This window comes from Narcine bancroftii, unplaced genomic scaffold (assembly GCF_036971445.1).
Source record: "Narcine bancroftii isolate sNarBan1 unplaced genomic scaffold, sNarBan1.hap1 Scaffold_815, whole genome shotgun sequence".
Taxonomy (NCBI): domain Eukaryota; kingdom Metazoa; phylum Chordata; class Chondrichthyes; order Torpediniformes; family Narcinidae; genus Narcine; species Narcine bancroftii.
The window spans coordinates 1,941-18,748 of NW_027212317.1; the positions used below are offsets into that span (position 1 = coordinate 1,941).

Here is a 16,808-nt window from a genome sequence, read left to right on the forward strand (position 1 = left end):
CAAAACATTTGGAAAGTTGAAAGGTGTGGGCAGAGTACATGTCAAAAGATTGTTTGCCATGGTGACGAAAGTCTAGCACCAGAGGGCTCAACTTAATCGGAAATGCATCAGAATTTCTTCAGCCAGAAATTTGCAGAATTTGTCACAACAGGCAGTTGTGGAGGCCAAGTCATAAGTGTATTTAAGGCAAAGATTGATTGGTCAGATCATGATTAAAGGGCAGGGCAGCCTCGATGGATTGAATGGCCTATTTCTGCTTCTATATCTCATGATCTTAATGAGGTCTCATCAAAATTCTGAAAGGGTTGGACAGGTTGGGAAAATGATGCCTGTGATCTGGATGAATGGCAGTAGATTTGATAGGAGCAGAGGAGCCCCTCCTGTTCCATAACATGTTTCCTTCTGGAGACTGTCATGGGACCCCCACATGTAAACACCCACTTACTCCTGCCACATGACTTAAATAACCAATGCCCAACCATTCCTCGGTGGCGAGGGAGTGTCTCTGCTGATGTTCACTCCCCCAGACCCCTCGCTCTCTCTGTCCCCTGACCACTCTCTCCAACCCTGGGTCATTCCCCCCCCCCACCCTTTCCAACCCTGTCCCCCTCCGCTCTCTCCAACCCTGGGTTCCCCCCGCCCTCTCTGACCCCGGGACACCCCCCCGCACTCTGACCCCGGGAACATCCCCCGCTCTCTCTGACCCCAGGACCCCCCCCCCCCCAGCTCTCTCTGACCCCAGGAACACCCCCCTGCTCTCTCTAACCCCGGGACTGACCAACTGCTCTCTCTAACCCCGGGACTGACCAACTGCTCTCTCCAAATCCGGGAACCCCCCCCCACTTTCTCTGACCCTGGGACCCCCCCCCCGCTCTCCGAACCCGGGACCCCCTCCGCTCTCCGAACCCAGGACCACCCCCCTCACTCTTCGACCCCGGTACCTCCCCACCCTGCTCTCTCTGACCCTGGGTCCGACCCTACTGCTCTCTCCGACCCCGGGACCCTACTGCTCTCTCCGACCCCGGGACCCTACTGCTCTCTCCGACCCCGGGACCCTACTGCTCTCTCCGACCCCGGGACCCTACTGCTCTCTCCGACCCCGGGACACCCCTGCTCTCTCTGACCCCGGGACCCCCCTGCTCTCTCTGACCCCGGGCACCCCCATCTCTCTCCGAACCTGGGACCCCCCCACTCTCTGAACCCGGGACCCCCCCACTCTCTGAACCCGGGACCCCCCCCACTCTCCGAACCCGGGACCCCCCACCGCTCTCTGACCCCAGGACCTCCCCACCCTGCTCTCTGACCCCAGGACCTCCCCACCCTGCTCTCTCTGACCCCGGGACCTCCCCACCCTGCTCTCTCTGACCCTGGGACCGACCCTACTGCTCTCTCCAACCCCGGGGCCCCCCTGCTCTCTCTGACCCCAGGCACCCCATCTCCGAACCCGAGACCCCCCCACTCTCTGAGCCCGGGACCCGCCCCGCTCTCTCTGAACCCGGGACCCACCCCGCTCTCTCCGAACCCAGGACCCTCCCACCGCCCTCTCCGAACCTGGGACCCCCCGCTCTCTCCGTTTCCAAAACTGTCTGGTCTCTCTGACACCGGGACACCCATTATTCCTGGTCAAGAATCTATAAACTCTGGGCCTCCACACCTGGATCCTTGACTTTCTCATCAGAAGTCCACAGTCAGTATGAATTGGAAACAACGTCTCCTCCTCACTGATTATCAATACAGGCACACCCCAAGGATAGGTTTAGTCCATTGCTCTACTCATTCATTATACACCCATGACTGTGTGGCCAGACACAATTCCAGTGTTATCTACATCACAGTTGTCGGCAGAATCACAAACAGTAAAGAGGAAATGAACAGGAGGGAGAGAGATCAGCAGATTGTATTTATTAGCTTCAGATTTCAGTTTCCCACATCTCGCTCTTCAATCATCTGAGTTGTACTTGAAACATTGTTTGTGTTTTGGTGAACAGTTTCAGACTTAAAGATTTCAAGTTAGACCCCGCAATGTTGAGAACCCATACAACCTTGTCGGTAAAATATGTTAAGACAGACCCTTCAAACCAGGCAGGTTTATTGGAGGATATTAATGCCCACACCACGTGGCGGGGGCTATTAATCTACTCGTGAACTGGATACCCCTGAGAGTACCCAGGCCTGGAGCCATTGCCCGCCCGTTGGTCATTGCATTATCAGCATGATTCAGGCGGGAATGAAATTCTCTCAAGAAAGAGCGGCCCAAGGAATAAATCGCTCCTTCCTCAGCAAGGTTAACAGATCCCCCTCCGCCCCAGTTTTGTTTCCCTGCACTGTCAAAACTTAATGCACTGAATTAACATCGTCTCCCTCCGTTTCACTTGTGCACCACCCTTTCCATCCCCAACTGCTTAAAGTGATCAACTGATGACCATCCTTACACCCCCTCCATGTTCCTCCGATTCCATACTTACAACACACACAGGCAATAAGCTGCAGGCACAGTCTCACTATTTCGCATCAGGTAACCGCCATCTTTCCCCATCAATGCCAACAGATCTTCTGTCTCAGCGTGGCCGATGCTCCCGTGATAGATGGACAAACTCATGGTGCCGAAAAGATGACTGAAAGGCAAGGGACGGTCTGTCTGTCCGTCTTCTCTCTCTCTCTCTCTCCCTCTCTCTGCAAACTCTCTAGTTTACAGCAAGCTAAGGAGGGCTGTGAGAGTTTAGTGGGTTCAATGCAGCTTGCGTGACTTCCTGTGTGATAAACCTGCTGGGTTCAGATCAGCTTTAGAGACACGTTCCCATACCTTGTTTTGTTCGAGAACGGCACGTGTTGAGTTCACACAATCAAGTTCAAACATCTGTCTATATTACTTAGTGCTGCAAAAAATAGACCAATTGTTTGGTATTGAGTTTTGTCCTTTGTTCATTGAACAGTCACTTTTAATAGGTGCTTGAAAGTTTGTTGTGGAGGTTCCACGAGAGTAACGCAAATTAACAAGTGGGTCCACTGCGATGGGCCTCTAGGCTTCAGCCTGATGGTTAATCCCTCATTGCCCGAAGCCTCCATGTTGACGAGATCACAAAGAAGGCCTGCCAGCGGCTAGACTTTGTGAGGTGTCTGAGGAGATTCAGGTACGTCACCGAAGACTCTCGTAAACCTCTACAAGTGAACCGCGGAGAGCATTCTGGCCGGTTGCATCACTGCCTGGTACAGAGGCGCCAACTCTCAGGACAAGAATAAACTCCAGAGGGTTGTTAACTCGGCCTGCGACATCACGGGCACCAGACTTCACTCCATCGAGGACGTCAACACGAGGGCGTGTCTTAACAGAGCAGCCGCTATCCTCAAAGACCCCCACCACCCTCTTCACTCTGCTACCATCAGGAAAAGGTACAGGAGCCTAAAGACGAGCACTCAGTGGCACAAGGACAGCTTCTTCCCGCTGCCATCAGATTCCTGAATAATCAATGAACCAAAGGTACTGTCTGACTTTTCCTGCACCATTATTGCTATTTATTTTGTATGGTAGTTTATATTAATGTTTGTACAGTATTGCTGCCGCAAAACAACATTTTAAATGACTTGTTCATGACAATAATATTCTGAATCGGATTCTCTACCCATACCTGGGAACTCCCCCGCCACCCTCTTCCTCCCACCGGCCCCCGGGACCTCTCCCTCCCACCGGCCCCCGGGACCTCTCCCTCCCACCGGCCCCCGGGACCTCTCCCTCCCACCGGCCCCCGGGACCTCTCCCTCCCACCGGCCCCCGGGACCTCTCCCTCCCACCGGCCCCCGGGACCTCTCCCTCCCACCGGCCCCCGGGACCTCTCCCTCCCACCGGCCCCCGGGACCTCTCCCTCCCACCGGCCCCCGGGACCTCTCCCTCCCACCGGCCCCCGGGACCACCCCCTCCCTCTTCAAGTCCCCGCCACGGCCCTGGGAACCCCTCCCTGACGCCCGGGACCCACCCCACCCATGCTCCCTTCCCCTCTCCCCGAGACCCCCCCAGCTCCCTCTCCCCGAGACCCCCCAGCTCCCTCTCCCCGAGACCCCCCCAGCTCCCTCTCCCCGAGAACCCCCAGCTCCCTCTCCCCGAGACCCCCCCAGCTCCCTCTCCCCGAGACCCCCCAGCTCCCTCTCCCCGAGACCCCCCCAGCTCCCTCTCCCCGAGACCCCCCCAGCTCCCTCTCCCCGAGAACCCCCAGCTCCCTCTCCCCGAGACCCCCCCAGCTCCCTCTCCCCGAGACCCCCCCAGCTCCCTCTCCCCGAGACCCCCCCAGCTCCCTCTCCCCGAGACCCCCCCAGCTCCCTCTCCCCGAGACCCCCCCAGCTCCCTCTCCCCGAGACCCCCCAGCTCCCTCTCCCCGAGACCCCCCCAGCTCCCTCTCCCCGAGACCCCCCCAGCTCCCTCTCCCCGACCCCCCCAGCTCCCTCTCCCCGAGACCCCCCCAGCTCCCTCTCCCCGAGACCCCCCCAGCTCCCTCTCCCCGAGACCCCCCCAGCTCCCTCTCCCCGAGACCCCCCCAGCTCCCTCTCCCCGAGACCCCCCCAGCTCCCTCTCCCCGAGACCCCCCCAGCTCCCTCTCCCCGAGACCCCCCCAGCTCCCTCTCCCCGAGACCCCCCCAGCTCCCTCTCCCCGAGACCCCCCCAGCTCCCTCTCCCCGAGACCCCCCCAGCTCCCTCTCCCCGAGACCCCCCCAGCTCCCTCTCCCCGAGACCCCCCCAGCTCCCTCTCCCCGAGACCCCCCAGCTCCCTCTCCCCGAGACCCCCCCAGCTCCCTCTCCCCGAGACCCCCCCAGCTCCCTCTCCCCGAGACCCCCCCAGCTCCCTCTCCCCGAGACCCCCCCAGCTCCCTCTCCCCGAGACCCCCCCAGCTCCCTCTCCCCGAGACCCCCCCAGCTCCCTCTCCCCGAGACCCCCCCAGCTCCCTCTCCCCGAGACCCCCCCAGCTCCCTCTCCCCGAGACCCCCCCAGCTCCCTCTCCCCGAGACCCCCCCAGCTCCCTCTCCCCGAGACCCCCCCAGCTCCCTCTCCCCGAGACCCCCCCAGCTCCCTCTCCCCGAGACCCCCCCAGCTCCCTCTCCCCGAGACCCCCCCAGCTCCCTCTCCCCGAGACCCCCCCAGCTCCCTCTCCCCGAGACCCCCCCAGCTCCCTCTCCCCGAGACCCCCCCAGCTCCCTCTCCCCGAGACCCCCCCAGCTCCCTCTCCCCGAGACCCCCCCAGCTCCCTCTCCCCGAGACCCCCCCAGCTCCCTCTCCCCGAGACCCCCCCAGCTCCCTCTCCCCGAGACCCCCCCAGCTCCCTCTCCCCGAGACCCCCCCAGCTCCCTCTCCCCGAGACCCCCCCAGCTCCCTCTCCCCGAGACCCCCCCAGCTCCCTCTCCCCGAGACCCCCCCAGCTCCCTCTCCCCGAGACCCCCCCAGCTCCCTCTCCCCGAGACCCCCCCAGCTCCCTCTCCCCGAGACCCCCCCAGCTCCCTCTCCCCGAGACCCCCCCAGCTCCCACTCCCCGAGACCCCCCCAGCTCCCTCTCCCCGAGACCCCCCCAGCTCCCTCTCCCCGAGACCCCCCCAGCTCCCTCTCCCCGAGACCCCCCCAGCTCCCTCTCCCCGAGACCGCCCCCCCAGCTCCCTCTCCCGGAGACCCCCTTCCCCCCGTTCTCCCCGGATTCGTCCCATGAGAAGCAGTTGTGATGTGGCGGCCACTCCAAACGCTGAGCCATCTCTAGCGCCAGCAAGTTCTCTCGCACTGAGACTATAACCCCCCCACACACGAAGAAAACTCAAGTTTTAGTGGTTTTTGTTCGCAAATAGATGGAGAGAATCAACAGATAGTTGCAGAACATTAAACTGGAGATGGGTCTCTCTCTCTCCCCCCACCGCCCCCCTTCAGTAAAGCGCTGGGGAAATTTCACCTGCTGGGCTTTTTCACTCCGTTTCAAGTGAAAAGCGAAGCGCAGCCCTTGCTTCAAACTTCACTCACCTGGGCTACTGGCTCATTGTCGCTCCCTGCACCGCCCCGTTCCAACTGGGACTTTGAGCGACCCGCCGGGGATGGGCTGGGAGGCTGGAGGCGCTGCGATGGGTGGCCACTGGCTTGCCTGGCGGAGCATTGCCCCCGTGGGTTCACTCCGATCTGCCGGTGCAGAGCGCCTGCACCCCGCCCCCCTCGGGAGGTTGAGCTGTATGGGACGGGCTCTCTCTATCTCTGCGCAGGCTTGTCGTCTGTTTGAAGCGACCCCCCCCCTCTCTCTCTCTCTCTCTCTCTCTGTTTATTTCACAAGAAAAGTCCGCCGCACACAGTCTTTCCAAGAAATTCGAAGTTGGTTTCACTTTCGCACACGTCACTGCTTCTCCAAATTAACCCTCGAGCTTCAGGACCGGGGTTTTGGGGGGGGGGGGGTAGGGGGGTGGAAAGTGGGGGGGGGGTGGAAAGTGGGGGGGGATGGAAAGTAGGGGGAGATGGAAAGTAGGGGGGGGATGGAAAGTAGGGGGGTGGGGGAGGGGTGGAAAGTAGGGGGGGTGGGGGAGGGATGGAAAGTAGGGGGGGTTTGGGGGGTGAAAAGTAGGGGGGGGCTGCAGATGGTTGATCGCCTTAGAACAGAATCAGGATTTATTGTCACGAACAAGTCCTGAAATTCGGTACATCATACACTTTCAGGTGGCCGGAATGCCCCCCTGACTGTAAATCCGCCTATCCTACTCCAATGCGGCTGGCATGCGGCCACCTGAAAGTGGAGGACCCTCCTCCTGTAGGAATATTCTCCGGCTTGGATAATTCCCCACCACCCCGTTGAACCTGAAAGCAGCAGTGGGGAATACGGCCTCAGTCACACAGGAGCCGGCCTTCGCTAGGACGCGGCTCTCCTTCAGCCGGCACGTCCAGGTGGCAGAAAGGTGTCTTCTCCGCGGCCACCTGGACGTCCCGGCTGCCCTCCGCCTGCCGCGTCTGCCGGCGCATTATCTGCGTCCGTGCACCTGAAACATTCCCATTATAACCATCTTACAACATCACTATAAAAAAAATTAAGAGTGCATAAAAATGAGGAATTGGATGGGTCCTCAAAGACCTCCTGCCCCCCCCCCCCCCCCACCACTACCCTCTTCACTCTGCTACCATCGGGGATAAAGGTACAGGAGCCTAAAGACGAGCATTCAGCGGCACAAGGACAGCTCCTTCCTTGCTGCTATCAGATTCCTGAATAATCAACGAACCAAAGACACTGTCTGACTTTGCCTTTTTCTTGCACTGTTTTTATTTATTTTGAAATGTGGTTTATACATATGTTTACGCAGTGATGCCAGCCGCAGAACAACGGAGATTTCTTGGCATGTTCATGGCAATAAATTCTGATTCTAATTCTGAAGCAGTCAGAACCTCTTCGTGTCAGGCAACATTGCAAAGTGACTGGTAGATGATGAGGATACACCAACGAGTTGTTAGATCTGGAACGAATTTTCACAAGGAATGTTGAAGGAAATGTATCAGAAGTGGCAAAAGGATAATTTTGAAAAGGACCCATTTGCAGGAAAGCAGGTGGATGGACTCAAGGTTCAAAGATAGTGAAAAGTTGTTTTACTTGAAAGGCCTGATTGGGGTCACGGACTGTGGTGAGGAAAGAGGTATGGGCGCAAGTGTGGCCACAGGGAAAGGTGCCGGGAGAGGGGGGGTGGAATTGGTGGGGAGGGAGTGGTCCCAAATGAAGGAAGAGAGGGGAGGAGAGGGGAAGATGTGTCTAGAGGTGGGATCCTGTTGGGCCATAAATTCAGGAGGGTCATGTGTTGGCTGTAGAGGCTGGTGGGGCGGTAGGTGAGGACAAGGGGAATCCTGTGTTTGCTGAGTCTGGGGGCAGAGGGGACCAGGGCAGATGAGCGGGAGATGGAGGAGATGCAGGTAAGGGTTGAATTGATGGTGGGGGAGGGGAAGCCACATTTGTGGAGGTAAGGGTTGAATTGATGGTGGGGGTGGGGAAGCCACATTTGTGGAGGAAGGCAGACTTTTCAGAAAATCTGGATTGGATGACCTCATCTTGGGAACAGATGCAGTGGAGATGGAGAAATTGAGGGAAGGGAATAGAATCCTTGAGTGAGGAAGTGTAGTCAAGGTAATTGTGGGAGTTTGTGGGTTTATAACATATGTCAGTGGAAAGCATGGAGACAGAGAGATCCAGGAAAGGGAGAGTGTTATCAGAGATGGACCAGGTGAGTTTGAGATCAGGGTGGATGTTGGCCATGGAATGAAGTTGATGATCTCAAAGCGGGTGCATGAGGGAGCCAAAATTATGAAAGGCATAGATAAGATAGAGGTAGGTGGTAAGTTGTTTCCATTGGTGGGTGAGATTAGAATGAGGGGGACATAGCCTCAAGATCTAGGGGAGTAGGTTTAGGACAGAGATGAGGAGGAACTGCTTTTCCCAGAGGGGGTTAATCTGTGGAATTCGCTGCCCATTAAAGCAGTGGAGGTGACCTCAGTAAATATATTTAAGACGTTTGAGTGGAGTTTTACAAAGTAGGAGAAATGAGGAAAATGGGGAAAAGGCAGGTAGGTTGAGATGAGCCTATCATCAGATCACCCATGATCTCACTGAATGGCGGAGCAGGGTCAACGGGCTGGACAGACAACTCCTGCTCCTATTTTTTATATTCTCCTGTACTCAGATAACATCTCTGTTGAGGACTCCTGAGAGTTGGGCAGGGCATTTGGGATAATGGGAGGCAGGTACCATCCCATGAGTATGTCCATACCAGGCTTCTGCTTGAATATCTGTGGGACACCATCTCCAGCAGCACAGTGTGGCTTCTGTATTGCCCCATTTCATCCATTTTGCCCATCTGACAGAGCAGCACTCCCTCAGCACAGCCATTCGGTGTGGGTCTTCTTTGTCAAAGGCATTCGAATTGCATGGTGCTTCTCAGCAAAGCCTCTCAAATAGGGAGGCTCTTCCCTCATTATTGCCCTTCTTGCAGTGTAGCACTAACTCTGTGTACTGGCCCTCCATTGGTGAGGCACTGCCTCGGTACTGCCCCACTGACAGTGCAGTGCCCATCAACACTCCCATCTTGAAAGTGCTCTGCCCCTTTCAATGGAGCAATGATAAGGTGTTTATTGTCATGCACATTGTACACTGTGCTGATACTCCGACATTCTTATTTTCTGCAGCAGGACCAGATACTCCATGACAAAGGTACAAGAGTATGCATTAAAATAAATGAAAAAGATGATGTACAAAAGATAGATAACAAATATTCATAGTTACCATATTGCAAGAAGAAAAAAATACAGTAAAACCCCTGGTATCCAGAATTCAAGCAACTGGCAGTCTCAAGCAACCAGCAAAAAAATTTGAGGAACAAAAATCTCAATACACTTATCTGGCATCTGCCAATCCCCAAAAATGCCGGATACCAGGGTTTTTTCTTAACTGTATGTCGCGTTACAATTGCAGTTTTGTAGTGTTGGAGTCTTCTTTGGCTTGGCTTCGCGGACGAAGATTTATGGAGGGGGTAAAAAGTCCACGTCAGCTGCAGGCTCGTTTGTGGCTGACAAGTCCGATGCGGGACAGGCAGACACGGTTGCAGCGGTTGCAGGGGAAAATTGGTTGGTTGGGGTTGGGTGTTGGGTTTTTCCTCCTTTGCCTTTTGTCAGTGAGGTGGGCTCTGCGGTCTTCTTCAAAGGAGGTTGCTGCCTGCCAAACTGTAAGGCGCCAAGATGCACGGTTTGAGGCGTTATCAGCCCACTGGCGGTGGTCAATGTGGCAGGCACCAAGAGATTTCTTTAGGCAGTCCTTGTACCTTTTTTTTGGTGCACCTCTGTCACGGTGGCCAGTGGAGAGCTCGCCATATAACACGATCTTGGGAAGGCGATGGTCCTCCATTCTGGAGACGTGACCCATCCAGCGCAGCTGGATCTTCAGCAGCGTGGACTCGATGCTGTCGACCTCTGCCATCTCGAGTACTTCGACGTTAGGGATGTAAGCGCTCCAATGGATGTTGAGGATGGAGCGGAGACAACGCTGGTGGAAGCGTTCTAGGAGCCGTAGGTGGTGCCGGTAGAGGACCCATGATTCGGAGCCGAACAGGAGTGTGGGTATGACAACGGCTCTGTATACGCTTATCTTTGTGAGGTTTTTCAGTTGGTTGTTTTTCCAGACTCTTTTGTGTAGTCTTCCAAAGGCGCTATTTGCCTTGGCGAGTCTGTTGTCTATCTCATTGTCGATCCTTGCATCTGATGAAATGGTGCAGCCGAGATAGGTAAACTGGTTGACTGTTTTGAGTTTTGTGTGCCCGATGGAGATGTGGGGGGGCTGGTAGTCATGGTGGGGAGCTGGCTGATGGAGGACCTCAGTTTTCTTCAGGCTGACTTCCAGGCCAAACATTTTGGCAGTTTCCGCAAAGCAGGACGTCAAGCGCTGAAGAGCTGGCTCTGAATGGGCAACTAAAGCGGCATCGTCTGCAAAGAGTAGTTCACGGACAAGTTTCTCTTGTGTCTGTTGGAGTAAGTTATAATTAATGTACTTAGGAGAGATTCAAGAGCCGGATAGCCAATGGAAAGAAACTGTTCTTGAATTTAGGGTGACGGGGGTCCTTTTTGATGACGGCTGCCTTCTTGTGGCAGCGCCTCATGTCAATACCTTTAATGAATGGTGTGTTGATATGTAATTACACCACTAGGTCACCAGGGGTCATCCCGGTGACCTTGTCGATAAACCAGTCCAGAGCTACAGTCTAGCCTTCCAGGTTTGTCTTGCAGAGAGACAAGACCTCTGAGTGTACATATTAGTTTATTGAACTTGTCTTATACTCGCACTGCTGGTGTGGTTATTGTCAGTACAATTTAATAATAATATGATAGCTACTAGGATGGAAGCTGCTTCTGCTCCAATGCACATTCCCGACCACCTGGAGACTCTTCCTGAGGAATGGAATCCAGGGGCGACTAGCCCACACGTGCATCCGAGGGCAGAGACAGCGAGGTTCCACTGTACTGGAATTGGTGGAATGCAGGAAAGACACAGAAGTACGATAGGGCAGGTAAGAAACGGCCAAGAGCCCTACCTGCCCGTGGGTTTGCCAGTACAGGCACCGCCGACCCTAAACCCCGGTCCGATCAGAAAGAGGCCACTACAAGCGCGGGTGGAAGGATCTCCACGTCATGCTCCCGATCGTCACGTATTCGCAGAATTCCAGACCACTCCAGAGTCAGGGAAAGCAGACACCGCTACCGTCACTCCCCCAGCAGCAGTTTCCCCAGTACCACGGAGACCTGACGCTACCACTGGGATCCCCCCTAAACCCGCTGCAAATGTCCCAAAGCCAGAGACTCAGCCAACAGCCCCAAGCACCCAGGTTACTCCTCCAGCAGACACAAGCCCCACAGAGGCTCTACCAGCAGCTCCCAATACCCCAGGTCCACCCTTGCTACACCTAAGGGACCAGAGACTGCGGCTTAGCCATGTGCTGCGACCAGACAGGCTGGAGTTCGACCCCAGAAATCCCGGAGCCGGCACGCACTTCAGCCGCTGGCAGAGATGCTTTCTGAATTACATGGAGGGGCTGAGGCATCAGATAAAGAGCTATTAATGCTGCTGTTAGCCCATCTGGAAGACCACCCTTACTCCCTTATACAGGATGCCAGGTCCTATCAAGAGGCAATGAGCACTTTACAGAGGCATTACAGTGAGGGGCAAAGTGAACTCCACTCCCGGTACAGCCTCATGACCAGGTCACAACAAGTAGGGGAGTCTGCCAGAGACTTTATACTCTCTCTGAAAGATCTGGCGAGAGGCTGAAACTTTAAAGCAGTATCAGCTCAGGAGTATGTGGAGGACCTTATTAGGGACAGAATTGTTGCAGGCATACGGTCCACTGAGACGAGTCATCGATTGCTGGAGAGAGGAATAGTGGGGTTAGATGAGGCAGAGACTATTGCAGTAGCTTTAGAATTGGAAAGAATTGGAGGAGTACTCACAGGACTCTGGGGCTGGGACAAACATCACACTGCTGGACTCTCTAGCCCCACAAAAAGAAAAGTATGCTGCCTCACAGGAATTCACAGCACACCTTGAGGGTCCAAAGTGCTTTTTCTCTAGACAAAGAAAGCACCCCAGAGCCCTCTGCCCTGCCAGAGAAAATATCTGTTCCAACTGTGGAAAATGTGGCCATTATGCAAAAGTCTGCAGAAATCCCAAGGCCACAGCTAAGGCCCATTCTAATGCTAATGAGAGGCAGGAAAGCTCTTCTTTCTCCACAGACAAACAGAAGAAGAAGAATGCCATGTGCAGCCGGCCATCTTGGACAAATGCTACAGAGCAGAGGTCACAGTCGCAGGAGATGAATATGACGCCGAGTACTATCGGATGGAAGGACATGCCAGACTTGCTTCCCTCCGCATGAATCAGGCGAGTCCATACAATTTATCTGACGCCACTGTGTGCATCAAAATTAATGATGTGAGGGTAAATTGCTTAGTAGATAGTGGAAGCACTGGAAGTTTTATTGACCAGGGGTTAGTCAACTGCCTTGCCCTCCCCACATGCCCGAGTGAGCACCGGATCCTGTTAGCAGCCAGCAGCCTTGTGGCTGAGGTAAAACAGTTTTGCAGGGTTACTCTTGAAATCCAGGGCACAAAATATGAAGGATTCAAATTACTAATACTCCCTCACCTCTGTGCCCTGGAGTAGATTTTCAGTGCCAGTTAGAAAGCATTCCAATAGTGTACAACGGGCCTCACCCCCCACTACGCCTTACGAAGAAACAACACTGCGGCCTGTCTGTCCTGAACATAGAACCCCCTCCGCTGTTCACACATCTGACCCCAGAATGCACACCAATAGCCACAAAGAGCAGGAGGTACAGCCCGAGGGATAGAGCCTTCATTAGGACAGAGGTCTGCAGGCTACTACAGGAGGGCATCATAGAGCAGAGCACCAGCCCCTGGAGAGCCCAGGTGGTTGTAGTAAAGTCAGGAGAAAAACTGCGCATGGTAGTGGATTACAGCCAGACAATCAACAAATTTACACAACTAGATGCCTACCCCCTGCCACGCATAGCAGACATGGTCAACAACATTGCGCAGTATAAGGTGTTCTCCACCATCGACCTGAAGGCAGCATACCACCAACTGCCCATTAGAAACAGCAATCGCATTTACACGGCATTTGAGGCAGACGGAGGCTGTATCAATTTCTGCAATTCCCCTTTGGTGTCACCAATGGAGTGTACCTGTTTCAGAGAGAAATGAACCGAATAGCAGATGAGTTCCAACTGAAAGCGATGTTCCCCTACTTAGACATTGTGACAATCTGTGGCCACACTCAGAAAGATCATGACACAAATTTAAAACGCTTCTTCCAGACAACTGAGGAAAGGAACCTAACATACAACAGGGACAAATGCATCTTTAGTGCCAGGAAGTTGCCAATCCTGGGCTACATATTGCAGAACAAGAAAATCAGCCCAGACCCAGCCCATATCCACCCTCTCCTAGACCTCCCAGTGCCACACACGCTGAAAGCACTAAAAAGGTGCTTGGGACTGTTTGCTTACTACACCCAATGGGTCCCCAACTACGCCGACAGGGCCCGCCCACTTATAAAAGCCTCATTTTTCCCACTGTGCCCAGCAGCCACCAGAGCGTTCAGGGACATTAGGGACCATATCGCTTAAGCTCCCATGTTTCAATAGATGAGTCGATCCCATTTCAAGTAGAAACGTTTGCATCTGATGTGGCTCTGGCAGCCATCCTAAACCAAGACGGACAACCAGTGGCCTTTTTCTCGCGAACCCTAGAGGGGTCAGAGGTAAGACACTCTGCAGTAGAGAAGGAGGCCCTAGTCATTGTGGAAGCAATAAGGCACTGGCGACATTATCTGGTGTGCAAACACTTCACCCTCACCCTAGCTTTAATAAACTAATATGAACACTAAGAGATCTTGTCTCTCTGCAAGACGAACCTGGAAGGCTAGACTGTAGCTCTGGACATTTTTATAGACAAGGTCACCGGGATGACCCCTGGTGGGATATTGGAACCTGTGATAGACTTGCTGTGTTTGCTACCCTCTGCAGCCTACTACGTTCCTGGGCATTCAAATTGCCAAACCATGCTGTGTCACCACCAGTTAGTATACTTACCACAGTTCACCCATAGAAGTATTTGACCACATGACAAATCTTCTCAATCTTCTTAGAGAGTAGCGGCATTGTTATGCCTTCATGGTTGGCTTAATCTGCTGGTTCCTGGAGAGATCATCTGACATATAGACTTCCAGGAACTTAAAGGTACTAGCCGTCTCCCTTCGACCCTCCTTCCTAAAATAACCAGTAAGCTCCTGGGTCTTGGTGACACCGAGAGCAAGATTATTGTTCTGGCACCATCCAACTGCCACAAAAATATTTTAAAATCCTTTTCTTGTTCAGAGATTATTGCTGCTGCTCTGTTCTCGCTGCTACCATCAGGAAAGAGGTATCGGTGCCACAAGACTAACACCCACCAGGTTCAGGAATAGCTGCTCCCCCTCCACCATCAGACACCTCAACCACAAACTCAATCAGGGACTTATTTTTGCACTTTATTGATTTTTTTAAATCTCTGTATCACACAGTCGGTTTGCTTACATTATTTCTTTGTTGAGTTTTTTTAAACTTGTTTACATGTGTATATTGTGTACAGTTTTTTTTTGCTCTGCCAGTAAGTGGCAATTTTGCCTTGTTCACAGGAAGAAGAATCTCGGGGCTATATGTGATATCATAAAGGTAAAGATTCTGTTATTGTCAAATAATACAACATTTAGAAAGTAGCATGCATGAAATTCTTTAACTTTGTCTATCTTAAGGAAGACAGAGGGTCGCCACTTTGTCCAGCGCCGCTCACAGAAATGAAGGACGAATTCACGATCCCTGGTGTGCAAGACCAGTGCTCTAATTACCGAGCTATGGGAGCAGTCTGTACTCTGATAATAAATATGAAATATGAACTTTTGTTTTTTTCCAATCCAGTGGTATTCGCAAAAAAAAGAGCAGTGCGGGTACTGGAGGATATGCATGTGAGGGCCGAGACAGGAGTCCTCTTGCGGCCACAGGGGTAAGTGCCAAAGGGACAATCGGGGAGGGAGGAGATGCTCCACCAGCACCCACACCTCCTCCCTCACCATCACACAGGGCCCCAAAAACTCTGTCCAAGTGAAGCAACACTTCACGTGAATCTGAAGGTCATCTACTGTATCTGGTTCTCTTATTATGGTCTCCTTTACATTGGAGACACTGGGCACAAATTGGGAGATCACTTAATTGAGCACCTTAGCTCTGTATGCCACAATAGCAGTGGTCAGCCATTTCAATTCCCCTTTCTTTTTTTTTTAAAGACTTTATTTAAAATTTTTATAACATGAATACAATAAAGAATTACATTTAAAGAAAAATAGGAAAAAAAAATTTACAAAGGTATGATTACAATATTACATCAGAAAACTACACAAAATAATCCCCCCCCATTAATTGTAACACAATATTAATAGTCTAACTTAAAATTAGTCCAACCCTCCCCCCAAAATAAAGAGTGAAGAGTTAATAAAATTGACAATATTATATATGAAAAAAATACCCACTTACAAAAAAAAGAGATAAAACTTAACCTAAAAAAATTCTAACAACAACAAAAAAAATTGTCAATACTAAAATATCACACTTAAACATATATTTAAATCAAACGTAAATGCATATAATTAGCAAACGGAGTCCACTTTAACTTATAAAAAGACATCTTATCCTGAATTGAAAAAGATATCCTTTCCATAGTCAAACAAAATTTCATTTCCAAATACCACTTATCTAAAGTTAGTATATTTCTATCTTTCCAAGTAAGTGCTATACATTTCTTAGCCACAACTAAAGCTAAATAAATAAATGAAATCTGATAATCCTCTAAACCTAAATCGATTAATGATTGCATGTTCCCTAATAAAAATATATCGGGATCTAATACAAGATGGATATTATATAAACTGTTAAAAACAGATTGAATACCTTTCCAAAACTGTTGCAATCGATCACAAAGCCAAACAGTATGATCACATCGAAAACAAGAATCCAACTTACTAAAACCAAATTTTTTTAATTTCTCCGGCGTTAAATATAGCTGATGAATAAAATTATAATTAATCATCACTAGTCTAGCATTAATTAATTTCCGAATACTATTCTGACAAATTTTCATCCAAGCTTCTTCAGCTATTTTATGTCCTAAATCTTTTTCCCATTTCAACTTATCTTTATCCCAGTCTTTTTTACTATCAATTTCTTGTAAAATACAATACAAATCAGATATATATCCCTTTTTTGGTATTGAAAGTACATATTCTTCAAACTAGATTCAGGCAATAAAATCATATGTCGACCACATAACTGTTTTACAAAAGATCTTAATTGATAATATACAAATATAGAATTTGCACTAATACCATATTTCCTTTGTAATTCGTCAAAAGAACAAAAACAACCCTCAGAAAAACAATCAGATAAATTTTTTATTCCCTTCTTTTCCCATTGTTTCAAAGTGGCATTGGAGACCGTAAAAGGAACAAGTTGATTATTATATAATGGCAATCTTCCAGAATATATATTTTTAAGTCCCAATTTTTTAAGTTTACTTGTCCATAAATTCAATAAATGTTTCAATATTGGCACATCATAAGTTCGTAATAAATTTTTATTCCATTGAAACAAAAACTCATGAGGAAATTTTTATAAAATAACCGCCATTTCTATCTTTACCCAACTAGGTGGATCGTCCATATTCATTAATGCACTA

The 16,808-nt window shown here is 51.5% G+C and overlaps 2 protein-coding genes across 2 annotated transcripts; both read left to right on the forward strand.

Annotated features, from left to right (window-relative positions):
- The first annotated feature begins 2,726 nt into the window (after positions 1-2,726).
- On the forward strand, positions 2,727-12,497 carry LOC138751202 (uncharacterized). The gene is made up of 2 exons (XM_069913246.1): positions 2,727-3,478; positions 10,857-12,497. Exon 2 carries the CDS (start codon positions 10,865-10,867, stop codon positions 11,582-11,584), a length of 720 nt encoding a protein of 239 aa, XP_069769347.1. The 5' UTR covers positions 2,727-3,478; positions 10,857-10,864; the 3' UTR covers positions 11,585-12,497.
- On the forward strand, positions 3,585-6,801 carry LOC138751203 (uncharacterized; the record flags this gene model as incomplete). The annotated part of the gene is made up of 4 exons (XM_069913247.1): positions 3,585-3,924; positions 5,605-5,742; positions 5,948-6,188; positions 6,666-6,801. Coding segments are annotated over 4 exons (855 nt in total), but the record flags the coding sequence as incomplete, so codon positions are not given.
- Positions 12,498-16,808: the final 4,311 nt, after the last annotated feature.